The sequence below is a fragment of the Fusarium falciforme genome, chromosome 1 (assembly GCF_026873545.1).
Source record: "Fusarium falciforme chromosome 1, complete sequence".
Lineage (NCBI taxonomy): Eukaryota > Fungi > Ascomycota > Sordariomycetes > Hypocreales > Nectriaceae > Fusarium > Fusarium falciforme.
In genome coordinates, this window is record NC_070544.1 from 3,198,038 (window position 1) to 3,211,940 (window position 13,903).

At 53.2% G+C, this 13,903-nt stretch overlaps 6 protein-coding genes across 6 annotated transcripts; 3 read left to right on the forward strand and 3 right to left on the reverse strand.

Annotated features, from left to right (window-relative positions):
• Positions 1–273: 273 nt before the first annotated feature.
• Positions 274–1,605, forward strand: NCS54_00088100 (Hypothetical protein; the record flags this gene model as incomplete). Its single annotated transcript, XM_053146517.1, has 3 exons — positions 274–763; positions 819–1,451; positions 1,499–1,605. 3 exons carry the CDS (start codon positions 274–276, stop codon positions 1,603–1,605), a joined length of 1,230 nt encoding a protein of 409 aa, XP_053002492.1.
• Positions 1,606–2,047: 442 nt separating this feature from the next.
• On the forward strand, positions 2,048–4,609 carry NCS54_00088200 (Hypothetical protein; the record flags this gene model as incomplete). Its single annotated transcript, XM_053146518.1, has 1 exon — positions 2,048–4,609. The coding sequence occupies one exon, from the start codon at positions 2,048–2,050 to the stop codon at positions 4,607–4,609; it is 2,562 nt and encodes an 853-aa protein (XP_053002493.1).
• A 1,043-nt stretch (positions 4,610–5,652) lies between these two features.
• On the forward strand, positions 5,653–6,978 carry NCS54_00088300 (SGNH-hydro domain-containing protein; the record flags this gene model as incomplete). The annotated part of the gene is made up of 4 exons (XM_053146519.1): positions 5,653–6,199; positions 6,323–6,368; positions 6,419–6,607; positions 6,699–6,978. 4 exons carry the CDS (start codon positions 5,653–5,655, stop codon positions 6,976–6,978), a joined length of 1,062 nt encoding a protein of 353 aa, XP_053002494.1.
• A 210-nt stretch (positions 6,979–7,188) lies between these two features.
• On the reverse strand, positions 7,189–8,463 carry NCS54_00088400 (COP9 signalosome complex subunit 4; the record flags this gene model as incomplete). The annotated part of the gene is made up of 1 exon (XM_053146520.1): positions 7,189–8,463. One exon carries the CDS (start codon positions 8,461–8,463, stop codon positions 7,189–7,191), a length of 1,275 nt encoding a protein of 424 aa, XP_053002495.1.
• Positions 8,464–9,250: 787 nt separating this feature from the next.
• NCS54_00088500 (Hypothetical protein) lies at positions 9,251–10,191 on the reverse strand (the record flags this gene model as incomplete). The annotated part of the gene is made up of 5 exons (XM_053146521.1): positions 9,251–9,627; positions 9,697–9,827; positions 9,890–9,916; positions 9,978–10,093; positions 10,159–10,191. The coding sequence occupies 5 exons, from the start codon at positions 10,189–10,191 to the stop codon at positions 9,251–9,253; spliced, it is 684 nt and encodes a 227-aa protein (XP_053002496.1).
• A 1,047-nt stretch (positions 10,192–11,238) lies between these two features.
• Positions 11,239–13,695, reverse strand: NCS54_00088600 (DNA polymerase lambda; the record flags this gene model as incomplete). Its single annotated transcript, XM_053146522.1, has 1 exon — positions 11,239–13,695. The coding sequence occupies one exon, from the start codon at positions 13,693–13,695 to the stop codon at positions 11,239–11,241; it is 2,457 nt and encodes an 818-aa protein (XP_053002497.1).
• Positions 13,696–13,903: the final 208 nt, after the last annotated feature.

A 13,903-nucleotide genomic window follows, 5' to 3' on the forward strand; every position in this document is an offset into this window, starting at 1 on the left:
GAAGAGTTGTGATGTTCAAGATGAGACGACGCGAAACCAGGCTGCAGATTGATAATCCACTGCCGCTTGGTCCGTGCACGCGTCACTGAGTGACAGAACACCTGAGAGTCCCCAAAGGAAAAAAGCTTGCCCCGCCATTTGGTTAGTGTCCGTTGAACGCCCCCAACGGAACCGGCGCCGGCCATTTCTACGGCTCACTTGGACGTCATTGTGATTCTGCTTCTCTCATTATCAGATCACACTCGTATCAGTTCCACATTCTCATTTCTCACAATGGCTGGCCTCTTATCACAGGTTCCCGTCGTGAACCGACTCTTGGGACTGGTCTCAACCCGTCAGTCAATCGACGTCCCCCCGGTCGAGGTTCACTCGATTGAGACAGACCCGGACAGAAGGGCGAGATGTCTAAAACATCTGTTGAAGGCCAATCATGCCAACTACTCAATCGTCTACCACAATCTTCAGTTCGACAACCACAACCCTCATGTCCTCAGCTCGGCGTACCTCCTTGGGGCAAGTGTCTCTCAACTGAATGACATTTACGACAAGCAGATTGTTGAGCTGGAGCCATGGGTGCCTTCGCCTGCTGAGGTTGGCGACGATGATTGGGAGGAGCTCCGAGGGGACCGAAGATACCAGCGAGCCTTTGTCGACTATTTCGAAGACAAGCTTGTCATGCGCTTCAACTATGACTGGCGACAAGAGTTGGTCCATTATTTGTTCACGGGCGACGAGCCATTGTGGCATGGTCTAATTGGTGGCCGTATGACTATCCTTTCATCCAAGGACTTGCGAATTTCATTGACTAACATAAACAGTTGGACACCCTCTCATTCATCTTGGATATGCCATTGAGATGGACTGCAAGGAGGTTGCGATGGAGTCACTAGGCCTCGCTTGCGTGCAGTACAACTTCTTCCACAAGTACATTGACAACAAATCCTACACCAAGAAGGCTTCCTTCACCTCCGACTCACCGCTTCAGCTACTCATCAAGATGACCAAGGACGAGCGATTCAATGCTCTGCCAAAACACCCCGATCTCGATGAACTGCCGGACATCTTCGAAAAGCACGAGGATCTGATCCTGGAGTACTGGAATGCCTGGGAGATTAACGACCCTCTCAAACAGTTTGAGATGTCGCAAGAAGCTGCAGTGGCTATACTGGTTGCTACTGTTCAGCCAGGAACTCATGCCTTCGATTTCTACCTGGTTCATCTCTTGACCACGAGTCATGCTGTTCGAATTCTGCTACCTTTCTTCCCGAAAGAGCACCATATCACTCTTGTCCGAGAGTGGTGGCTTCTGGTGCTTGCCGTATTCATCGTCAGGGGCCGACCTCTGCCCAATCCGGACAATGTGGACAGCGACCTGAAAGGCAGGGACTGGAAATACGTCGTGGACAAGGCTCTGAACTCGTCTTGGGCCACCGATGCTCACTACGTCAAAGGTTAGGCAACCATCTCTCATGTTTGAACCATGACTAACAGGTGACAGCGATCCGTGCTATGAAGGAGGCGTCGAAGACTTGGGGTGATGCCAACAACCGGTACCTCCTTGCCGCCCTCACCTTTGTGGACAACTTTCAAGGATGGACATTTTAACGGTTGAAAAATGCTTTCAGAACGTCTAGTTACGATACATTTAACGAAAATTGCATCAGGATGGTTACAAACGAATGTATATGCTGGCATTGGAAATGGACTACAATATTTTGCATTGTATTAGTATCAAATACTCAAATAATGGCTTGAACAAAGGAGATGAAACTACCATCATAAAAAGAACTATTTTATGCCAATATCGCCTACTCGCCATTCATGTCTTTTATATAGCGAGAGCCCTGCTGAGATCATTGAGTGCGAATTCTCCACAAATACTGTGCTGCGGGTCCCTAGCGCATCGACAGCCCGTTCACGACGCCATTACTTCGAGATTCAGCATCTTCATCAACTTATACGGCAATCACCTTTTCGAAGCTTCCGGGCCAATCGCGCAGTCTTTCAGCCGCGGTATGCTGTCCCTGCAGATGCATAATTTGCGTTGATGGCTCCGCCCGCGAAGCGCCGCCGACGGAATGTCGTCGACGCTTCAGACGACGAAGACGAGCCGCCCCGTGCGAACACGCTCACCAACTTCCTGCTCTCCTCACCGAGCTCACCCCCAAAGACACGCCCTCCTGTCGCATCGCCGAGCCCATCCAAGAGCAAGCCCATCACGGGGAAGCTCTCCACGACTACTTCGAACCGCCTACCTCGTCGACCGCAATCGCATAGGAACGGCACGAGCCCAAGCTCCAAGAAGACCAAGGACGTTGGGAAATCAGACGACAAGGGGAAGACTGCAGATCTCAAGACTCTGTTTTCAAACCAGGCACAGCGAGCTGCGAGGTCAGGAAACGGGGATAGGCGGTCCGTTCCTCTCGACGACATAATAAGCGATCCCATCTCGGAGGATGATGAGATTTCGGAGCAGACAGCGGGTACTACGAGTTTAGTCGGCCAACGCGCCAAGAAGAGAATCCGAGGCAGCTCTCAGACAACTTTATCGGAAGCTCCTAGTGCCAGCCAGAAGTTCTTGAGGCCCCCAAAGCCAGAACGCCTAGCAGCAGCCGATGAGGACCTGCGTCCTTGGTCAGAACGCTTTGGGCCGAAAAATCTGGAGGAGTTGGCAGTGCACAAGAAGAAGGTTGCGGACGTTCGAAGATGGCTTGAGGATGTCATGGCCGGGCGCATGCGACAGCGCCTCCTCATCCTCAAGGGCGCGGCCGGGTCTGGCAAGACGACGACTATGCGGCTTCTGGCAAACGACATGGGTTGCGAGCTTCTTGAATGGCGAAATCCTACAGGAAGCTCTGGGCTTGGCTTTGTTTCGACATCGGCGCAATTCGAAGAGTTTCTCGGTCGCGGCGGTAAATTCGGCGCCCTAGATACAGACATGACTGGGCCTCCCATGCAGAACAGTTTCCATGGGACACATAAGAAGGATTCGAAGCGAATCATACTCATTGAAGAGTTTCCCAACACCTTTTCGAGGTCCTCTACAGCTCTGACATCGTTCCGCAACACCATACTACGCTACCTCGCCGATAACACGCCCTCATTGTCCACATTCGCAAAGCCTTCACAAGAACCCGTGACACCCATGGTCATGATCATTTCGGAGACTCTCCTAACCACAACCTCTGCCTCGGCAGATAGTTTTACAGCCCACCGACTCTTGGGGCCCGAGATCCTACGGCATCCGGGGGTCGGGGTGATCGAGTTCAATGCTATTGCGCCCACCTTGTTGCAGAAAGCGCTCGAGTTGATCGTGCAAAAGGAAGCTAGGAAATCGGGCCGGAGGAAAACACCGGGCCCCCAGGTTCTAAAGCGCCTGGGTGAGATTGGAGATATCCGGAACGCCGCGTCTTCTCTCGAGTTCCTCTGCTTGAAGGGCGATCAGCAAGCAGACTGGGGCGGCAAGGTGGCGTTTACAAAACAAAAGAAAGGCGTCAAGGATGCAATCAAGCTCACGCATGGGGAGCAGGAGAGTCTGGAGCTAATATCTCAGCGTGAGGCAAGTCTGGGCATATTTCATGCCGTTGGAAAGGTGGTATACAACAAACGAGATGAAGTTGCTCCTCGAGATGACAAGGTGGAAACCCTACCAAACTTCTTATCGCACCACTCGAGGCCGAAGCGCTCCGAGGTCTCTGTCGACTCTCTCATCGATGAGACTGGAACAGACACACATACCTTCATATCAGCGTTGCACGAGAACTACGTCCTTTCGTGTGAGAGTACAGATCCTATGGATCTCTCAACTCCAATCGACTACGTCAACGAATGCATCGAGTACCTTTCCCAGAGCGACCTCCTCTCTCCCTCAAGAGACATCTTCTTTGGTGGAAGAGGCGGCTTCTCCGGCCGGGACTCTGGCAGCCATCTCCTGCGTCAGGACGAGATGACGTTCCAAGTCGCCGTCCGCGGTATGCTATTCGCCTTGCCAAACCCAGTCAAGAGGAAGACATCGTACACAAAAGGCACCGACGCGTTCAAGATGTTTTACCCCACAAGTCTCAAGCTCTGGCGTGCCAAAGAGGAACTCGAGGGTCTTGTAGATATGTGGTCTGCGAAACTGCTCAAGGGCGAGGATCATGCGGCTACAAAGAACCTCACCGACGGAGCCATCGCGTTCCGTCGCCCACAACAGCAATCATCGGCAGAAACATCCTGGATGCATCGCCAGCAACGGAATCGCCCCCCTGTTACGAAACCTCAGCCAGATGAGGAACACGAGAACCCGCCCCTCCTCTCCTTGGGCAGCGCAGCACGCCGTGAAATGCTTCTCGAGCGGCTCCCATACATGGCTCACATTTCCCGCGCCCGCAAGACGTCCAGCTTCCGGCTCCGCGACCTAGAGAAGGTGGTCTCGTTCCAAGGGATTAACGCTCCAGACCAGGACTCGGACGCAGAGGAGGACCATGCACCCGGGGAGGCGTGGGCAACCGATAAACCATCTGAGGAGGCAAGCCCGCGGAAACGAAGAGCGGGTATTCAGTCCGGCAGTGTGACAGGGCTGCTGGCTCAGAAGTTGGTATTGAGTGATGATGATATCGAAGACTAATCAGGGCCGGGGCAGGGCAGGGCAGGGCATGAACATCACAGTGTATAAGAACAGAATTTTGAGTTGATTTGATTTGATTTTGCTATTGGGGCCGGGATCACGGCAACGGGGGACTGGAGCAAAAGGGATAATACTGGATGGTTTGGGGTTCTCGCGTATTACCACATATACTTTCAATCAAGATAGAAAACAGGGCGTATACAGACCTTGCAAGTGGACAAAGCATTATCACGTTGAGGTGATGTCACAGCTCACTGAAGTCTATACCATGTGTTGAATGCTTGATCAGGGGGATCAAGTTCTGAGCTTTGATGGATGGAATTGGTGTTTTGGGGACAAGCTGGAGGACAAGCTACCTTACCCAGGAATTGAGTTTATGGCTCTGCACATTGGCGTTTTATGACGCGCCACATCCGCTGATGATAATCACATTGATGGTGAAGCTCAGCAAAAAGAGAAGTCATCCCAAAAATTGGGAATGAGGGCAAAAAAAACATTTGATGAGACTGGGACTCGAACCCAGGAGGATTGCTCCATCAGGAATCTTAGGTTGTTAAGGTGACCTTAACCTGACGCCATAACCAACTCGGCCATCTCACCGGAGGTTGTTGAGGGGAGAGTTCCAATTGTGGTACAATCCCCTCACGGTCACGAGCGGCAGGCCGACAATCTCCAGGTGAACGCCCTGCTCTTAATATTGGGCTCGTGTTTCTGTAAGCCTGGACTCTGACGGCCTTCAGTGTGATTAATTACTGCTTCTCTATTTGTAAGGTGCATGTCACATTGAACTCCACCATTGGGTGAGGTGCTCATGATCAGGCGTGCAACTCACTACCCTACAAGGTAGCCCCGATTCAGCTGAGATGGGACAATGGAGCAACAATGCTTTGCCTCTGATTGATGAATGAGATGAATTAGGTAGTTTATTTCTTACCTTTCACCCATGCGGTTATATAATAGGCCGTTCCGAGCACTTCAGTGCAGTACCTATTGTGGCTGGCACAAGCATTATACGTACTCTGAATTCAGCATCTCGTGCTCGCATGTACTTGCGTGACCGAAGCGAACAACTTGACAGCTACACAATCAACAGCCCGCCTCGTGAAGCAACTGCGCAGGTCATTCTGAACGCTGAGAACCAACACCAGATACACTTCATCAGTTCATCACTCCTCAACAGCTTTCACATTGCGCGTCTGGCCATCGAGCCTCAAGTCTCCCGGTTCAACACTGCACAGGCACCCGCCAAACCAGGCTGTGCTACAGCTGCTGCCTGTCTCGCCCGCTTACACTCACACGGTCTCAACGCCATTCAGCTTCATCACCCCCACCTAACTCACAATATCCCCGTCACGCATCCTCCGCCCGAATCTCGAATCATGGGGCGCAAGACCCTGCGAATCCTCTGCTTCGGCGACTCCCTGACCTCGGGCTATTTCGCCTGGGGTATGGGCTCCCACCCCTACGCTCTCAAGCTCGAGGATCGCCTTACGGGTGCCTTTCCCGATGTCGACTTTGAGGTGGTCGCTGATGGCCAACCTGGGGACATTGCCTCCTTTGAACGCTTTCGCAAGAGGATGGAGGCTGCCTGTACGTCAAATTCACTCATCCATGTCGTGATGCTTGACGGTCTTCACGCCACTGCTTGAGCCTAGCTTGAGTGTCAACATACTTCTCAGCGAGCATATAACTAACGATAACACCTTCACCTAGGGCGCAAGAAGACCTTCGACTGGACCATCATCCTAGGCGGCACCAAGTTAGTTCCATATTCCTCTTCTCACCGCCCACCTCTAACTGTGAATATAGCGACATAGCCTACGCCATCCCTCCAGCCCAGATCTTTGAAGCCCTCAAAGGCATCTACGACCTTGCCCTCAGCAAAGAGCACAAGGTCCTCGCCCTTACCGTCCCCGAGTGCGAGGCCAAGGGTGAGCGAGGCACCCAGTCCAGGCATGAGCTCAACCAGATGATACTCAACAACAAGGACACAAACTAGTAAGTCACGGGACATCTTGACACCTACATGATGCATCACTCGGACCAATACCCACCACCAAGTATGGAGAGCCCAGCTGACGATTAGTAGCTACTCCTTTGACCTCCACGCTCACATCCCCTTTCACTCGCTTTCGGAAGCAGATCGTGAAAAGTACTGGGATGACGGACTGCACCTCCGCGATGATGGCTATGACTGGATGGGAAATCACATTGCCGACGCTCTGATAGACATCCTGCGGCGCGAAGGGACCCTCGGCAGCCCTTCTCAGCTGGAATTCGAGGATGACTTCGTCTTCGAGGAGGAGGAGGGCAACCCTCGCAAAATCAGCGAGGGCTACGTCGTCGTTCGCAAGAAAGATTTGGACTAGAGTATTGGCCTGTTCATGATGCCAGTCTAAAACCAAATGAGCCAGCTACATGGATATGCATTCATTTCATCGTGGAGGAAATGTCCTCGATGCCCAACCCCCCAACGCCGTGCGCAACAAAAAGCCTTGATGCTTCTTTCTATCCCTTCTTTTTTTTTTTCATACATTGAGATTCACGGCCACAAATTCCTGGAAGATGGATAGTTAGCATCAGGCGTAGTAATCAACTAAATGAAAAGGGATACTCACGGGAAACTCCTTTTGCAACGCATTAGTGATGTTTTCCACATCTTCAGCCAGACTCTCGACGTTGTCGTCCCACTTTCTCATCTCCTTGCCTACAATGATCTCGGCTCTTCCACTGCCCTTCTCCCCTGAAGCCTCGCCACCTTCAAACCATACTATGCCGTCGACTTGGTCCATCCTGCCGACTAGACGGCCCTGCTCAATCATCCGAGCTGTGGTCTCCTCCGCCTTGTCGGCATCGAGGCCAAGGAGTGATCCGAGGGCCTCGAAACGGATGTTACTGTAAAGCCTGGACGCACCCAGGAGGTTGTGCTCCACAACGGCCTTGGCGAGAACCGTGGAACCATCTGAAGTCGTCGCCAGCTGGTGCGGTTGCAGACCCTCGGCGAACTTGTCCACCTCCTCAGGCGACAGGAGTCGATCGAGGAACATCTTTTCTAGAATACCAAACTCCTCCAACTGCACTGATCGCTCATCCTTGTACAGACGACCAAGCGTGCGACTCCTCATGGGGCCGGCGGGGGCTAGGACGGCGCACTTGACGGCCATGCTAAGAGTATGCAGGCGCTCCTCCTCGGCGATGGCGGGGGAGAAGCTGATCTCGTGGTATCGCTGCGAAGCAGAAAGGAAGTCTCGCTTGGCATCCTGGATGCGGGCCTGGGACAGCTTGAAGTGCAAGTTCAAGTCCTGGTCTGTCACCAGGTGCATGATATTCTTGAGCTTGTTGATGTACATCTCGGCAGCCGTCGAGTCGTCCACCTCGAGGTAGTTGCGCACGATGCGGACCCATGTACGGGCCTTTTCCTCGTCTGTGACCTTGCGCTGCGAGCTCTCGAGGGGAATCTCGGACAGGGCCTTTGCGGCGTCGAGGAAGTCTTCATTGTTCTCATGGGCGGTGGCGACGAGCTCGCGGAGCGTGGCGCCGGCGTCGATGAATGAGGACGACGAGGGTTGGGCGGAGATGGTGTTTAGAGTCCGGGTTCCGACCTCGATCCACATGTCCTCGTTCTTGAGCTCGCGGAGGGTGTTGATAAAGGCAGCGAGGGCGGACCTCGTGGCTACGATGCCGAGTGCCTGGTTAAAGATGGAGTCGACGACGGCATTGAGGTCGTCGGTAGCGGTGGCCGGTGAGGAGAGCGTCTTGATTTCGGCGAGGAGCTGCTCGTAGAGGGGGCCCTTTTCCCCAGCAGCGGATTCGGCTCGCGAGATGGCCTCGGCGACTTTGGGGTTTAGCGCCATGGTTGTCGGTCTTCGTCGGGGAGGTTGATGAGGAGAGGATGGAAGCAATAGGAAGTTGGTGAGCGTGAGTGGAGGTGGAGTTGCCTGGACTGGACCCAGCCTGGAAGTTGAGGCTCACGGCAGGCGTCAGTGTGGAGGGGCAAGCAGGGGGCAGCTTTAGCGGGGTAGCTTGCTTGATTAGCGCCAGATATTGACCGTGGCAAGCTGACCTCGGAAGTCTGTCTGAGACTCCACGCTGAATTAAGGGTCCTGATGGATTTCAATATCCGGGGGAAGAGTGTTTTCTTGAGAGATTTGTTAGGCAGAAATCTTTCTCTATCGCGGAGAGGCGTTGGTGGTACCATTACCCCATAAAAGCGTAATGCAACAACCGACGTGGACACCTTCAACGGCCAACATTATATGAAGAATTATCTTCCGCTGTTCACTGCCCAGTATCTACAGCGGATAACACACATTGTTGCTTTCACAACAAAAGGATCCGGTATTATACGGGCTGGAGGTTATTCAAGACGCTCACAGGCATACGCAAACAATACTGCTCTCAGACCATGACACTGACTGCAAGTCTACTCGGTTATCATATTCCAAAGTCTACAATGCTACCTATAAAGACAAGGCCCAGCTGACCATTGAACCCTCGAGGTATGGATAATCTCCCACTCCAATGTTATGCAAATACCCAGGCAGACATTCACGATGCCTCCCTTGACAACTGCCAACCACGCCTAAAACGCCAACCTAACCAACCCAAGAACAAAAAACACCACCAACAGCCAACCCCCGTCTATTTGTTATGCCAGAGCAAGGTCCGGAGCGAGTCGAAGTCGTTGCAGTCCTTGTAGATGTACGTCATGCTGGACCGCAGACTCGACTGCAGGTCCTCGGGGTGGTAGCGGAACACAAGCATCACCATGGCCCACGACAGCGACGCAAACGCCGGCCAGGCGTAGTGGCTAATGGTCGAGTGTAGCGGCTCCGAAGACACGATGGGGAACCCGTGGCCCGGCTTGACGGCGATGCGCGCGAGGGCGAGCATGACGCGCGCAAAGACGTAGATGACGATCTGCTGGTTGACCGACGAGATCTTGCCTGTGCGCTTGGAGCGCCCGCCAAAGACAAAGTAGCCTCCGACGAGACCGCCGACGAACGAGTCGTAGGTACCTATAACATTCTCCCCGTTAGAACTCGACAATCCTCTGGTGGTCCATGGTTCCGGCAGCTATGACGTACCCTCCTTGCCAGGCGTAGAGCCAAAGTATTTGAGCGCCAACATGGTCAGCTTGTAGATGACGGCGAATCGCGCTAGGTTGCTCGCATGGTGTCTCGTCGCTCGTAACACCAATCCAGCCTTGTGTCGGAATCTGCATCACAATGCGCGTTAGCTCGTTCGGGGGTTGTTATCTCGTGAGGCGGTCCAACGTACGTTCCAGAGCGGAAGAGGAAGATCATCCTGCAAATAACCAAGTTAGCGACGTCGCAAACCGTCAAATGTGGAAATGGAAGATGCTTACACCAGCGCGTGCGGAAACCGCACCTTGGTTCCGTAGACTGCGCCATTGCGCGCCGTCTTGATCAGCGACAAGAGATCATGGTATCGCGGGTTCTTGACGATCTCCTCCAGCGCGTTCTGCCCGAAAGCTCCGTTAGCACAGAGTCCCTCCTCCTCGTCGCAATATATCGATGGGGCAGTACCTTGACTACTTCAATCATCGCCGACGACGCCATCGTGTCCCCCAAGCTCTCGAGCCTCGGCAGAAAGCACCTGGTCCTAATCCACCAGAGGAAACCTGGGCGTCGCAGGGTCTCGAGCTAGCAGCGGGTGCAAGGAAAAGGGTCGGCAGGGGAAGCCTCTTAGCACATCGGATGTTGTCGTCGTTCGATTCCTCTCGTGAGCTCCACGTGCCAGGGGTAGGATGTAGTAATCGGAGGTTGTCTTCGTAGGTGTCAAGACATTTATCAATAGAGTTGAGCCTCCCATGACTGGATGGGACTCGACGCACGTCACCTGGTCGCGAGCCTCGGATGTTTGGGGTGCGCTCGGCTTGTGCTGCGGAGACGGCAGCTTGGGCCGGCACCCCCCTAGGCCCCGCCGCTGGACGGACGGCTTTAGGGGACGGGGTAGTAGCCAGAAAATAATAGTACACCTTGCGAATAGTCTACGTTTTTAATTTGCAAAACCACAGTATATAAGGTTTACTATTATGAAAATAAGCTCATATCTAAATATTTGAGGAAAAAATTTTATTCATTCTGTATTTTTATTTATTTATTTTGCTCAAAATTACGCCTGTATGGTGGGGCGAAGTTCTCTGCCTACATATACTGTGCCATTTTTCTCGGTCCGGGTGACAGGGTACACTATGACGCAGGGCGGTCTAGGGGATCCGTCCACTGAAGGTCTTCAGTGAGGATTTGGAGCACCTCTTTAGCTCGATTTCATGGAGAAAGGGACTTTCACATGTGATCCATCACGGCTCGAAGGAAGCTTCCAATGGCCAAGATCTGGGGAAATGCCACCTCGACTCATGCACGGCCAGATTCACATGTGCAAGTGGACAGGCATAGTTGAGATCCAAGGCAGGTACGTATATATCCCGTATCCAAGGCCTCCATCAAAGACAATCTTAAAGATACAAATGCCTCGAGACCCTCTCGAATTCAACCCATGCTCATCGTCTCCAATTCCCCAAACTCCACGCTATGCTAGTCCAAATACCGTAAATTTTGACCTCGGTAGACCAGAAATGGCCCGAGGGACCCTCTCTGAGACCCTTAGCACCATCGTTCGTGAGGTTCCCGCCACTTGACCCCCAGAATCTCAAATATCCTCCTCTCATCACGTCCTTCGACAAGTTCTCCCTCTGTGACCTTTACACGCTGCGGCCCATGCACTACGTCCTTGTACAAGCCACGCTGGTTCAGTCGCATTCCCTTTTTGGACGCCAGGAGTCGAATGCTGCGGTTGAATATGTCGTTGCCCGTAAAGTACAACAGAGCTGCTCCTATCTCTGTCTCAGGCACCAGCAGGAAATCGATGCGTCGCCAGATGGGCCGATAGTTTTCATCGTTGAAGCCGCTGATCTTGGGCAATACGCAGCAGCCATGCCACTTGCTGCCGTCGCTGGCTGACCTCGACGAAGCCAGTCTCGCGACGAGAAAACCCTCGGCTTCAAGACGATGGACAAGGTCGTCAAGAAACGGTCTTAACTCTGACGATGAGTCTGTGTTTGGCTTCGTAATGATAAAGTCGATATCGCCTGACGTTTCCGCTCCTCGCCTGTAGCTCCCACCGATGATGAGCTCAACGTTTGGATCAACCTGCTGGGCGCCTTTCCGCACCACTGTACCCAGAGCTTCCACTTCACGCCGCGGGATCCTGGTGTTGAGATCATCGTAGTGTTCGATGCCAAGTAATTGATTGGGTGAGAGCTTTGCCTTCGTCTTGAGGTCGTCAAGGGTTCTGAATCCCTGGGCAAGCCATTGTTGAGCCTGGCTGGTGCCAACGCCGTAGATCCCAAGAAACAACTGCAACGCCTCATCCATCGGTTCCTTCTGAGCGTATTCAAGCCGCCGCAGTCGGTCTGTGGTGACAATCTCCTCAATCTTCTGTGCTAGGCGTGTCCCGACGCTGGGGAGTCGCTGCGCTTCTTCTGCCGTCGTCACCTTGGTCTCTTGACGCTTCAGAGTGCTGATGACCTTGCGGTAGCCGGTCGTGCGCCAATGATCGTTGATCCGATCGTAGTAGTCAGCCATGGATTGGAGCACTTCGATGGTGCGGGCATTTGGATTCCCCGCTTTCGCATCCTTTGCCCCAGCCGAGTTGCAGGCGAACCGATCTTGAAAAGTGAGTTCTTTGCGACCAGATCGTGTCTTTCTCCGTGACTTGCGCCTTCGAGCTTTCTCGTCTTCTGAGCCTGAAAGATGAAGCTCGTCTGATCCAGTGTCGCCCATCTCTACCACACTATGGTTGTCGTCTTCATCGGCATCTAACGGGAGGTCCTTGTACTCCATCATTAGTTTGATGTAATCTGATAACTCATCCTTGTGGTCAATCATCTTTTGCAGTTGTTCTCCATCATTCATTCGACTCTTTCCGCTCCCTCGAGCACCTGTCAAATCATCTTGAAACGCCTTCCTAGAAGACTCTGGGTCATCCTCTGAGGCCTGTTTCGGAGAGGATGCTATGGCTTCGAGGTCAAGAATGACTGGTTGCGAGTCCGTTGGAATAGGTGTTTCAGAGACTTGACTTGGACGCGATGACTCTCCACTCATGTCCGGCGTGCCTCTGGGAGCGATGTAGTCCCATCTCCTTGGGTTCTTGTGTGCTGGCTTGATCTGTAATGACTCAATGGACTCCTCAGAGCTCGACGGCGTAGTCGAGACCTTGTCCTCCTCCTGAACTACTGGCTGACCCACGAGCTGGTATTTCTTCTGGCTATGCACGAGAAGCGCCTTGAACTGGATACAGTCGATAGGATAGTCCTCATTAACCACCTTGGGCGGGAGGTTCTTGTTGATACCCTTTAGGATCCCCTCTAGGTCCTTGAACTGAATGTGTTTATCGACGATAATGTGCGTTGCGATGCGTGGTGCCCTCACCCACGTCGCACCAAACTCGCGGGCCTTTGTTATGCGCAGCCGACGAGCCGGTGCAACGTCATCATCGGGAACGTAGAAGAATGTGAGGTCCTTGAAGATCTGCTCGCTTTCGGGGCGGAGCTTGAGCTTCGGCTCTCGCTTTCGCTTCCTCATCGAGATGCTTGCCGACGGAGAGTCGTCTTTCGCCTGGCCCAGGTGCCGCCTAGATGGGAACAGCGGCGTAGAACCACCTCTAAGGAGGCCTCTCTGGACTGGTCGCGCGGATTCGGGGATAGGTGTATCGTCGACTAGGATAGCCCCAGCGCTGTGTTGGTTCAATAGAGTATCAAGCCTGTTCTTCTGGCTTGTCGCTGTCATCGGTGTGCCTTTGATGACCTTGGAGCTCCCGGTAGGCTCTATCGTCGGAGCCGATGAGATTCTTCTAGGTGTGACCCTCGTTTGTTGAGACTCATCGCCCGTCAGGTCCAGCACGATAGGCTCCTCGCGATTCGAAGATTTGGAGACGGGCCTGGCGCTGAAGAACTTGCGACAGCGCTTCCTCTCCGTCTGCTCATTCGCATCAAATTCGTCATCGCTGTAGAGCGGCTTCAGTTGGTCGAAGAATGCTATCTTCTCTTGCAGTGAAGCCATGTCGTGAATCTATACCGTGTTGACTGGGCGACAAGGAATGTTGGTGCTGGGTTGCGAGTCGCGGCGATGAGCGCTTAAATGCCTTCATGTCGGTAACGGCCTCCGCTGATGCCTGCACTTGAGAGCCGCAGTCATGTGAGCGTGAGCTGAAGCGCGCAGATGGAGACGAGGTTGTCGATGCTGGTTGATTGTCAGGTAATGATTCACG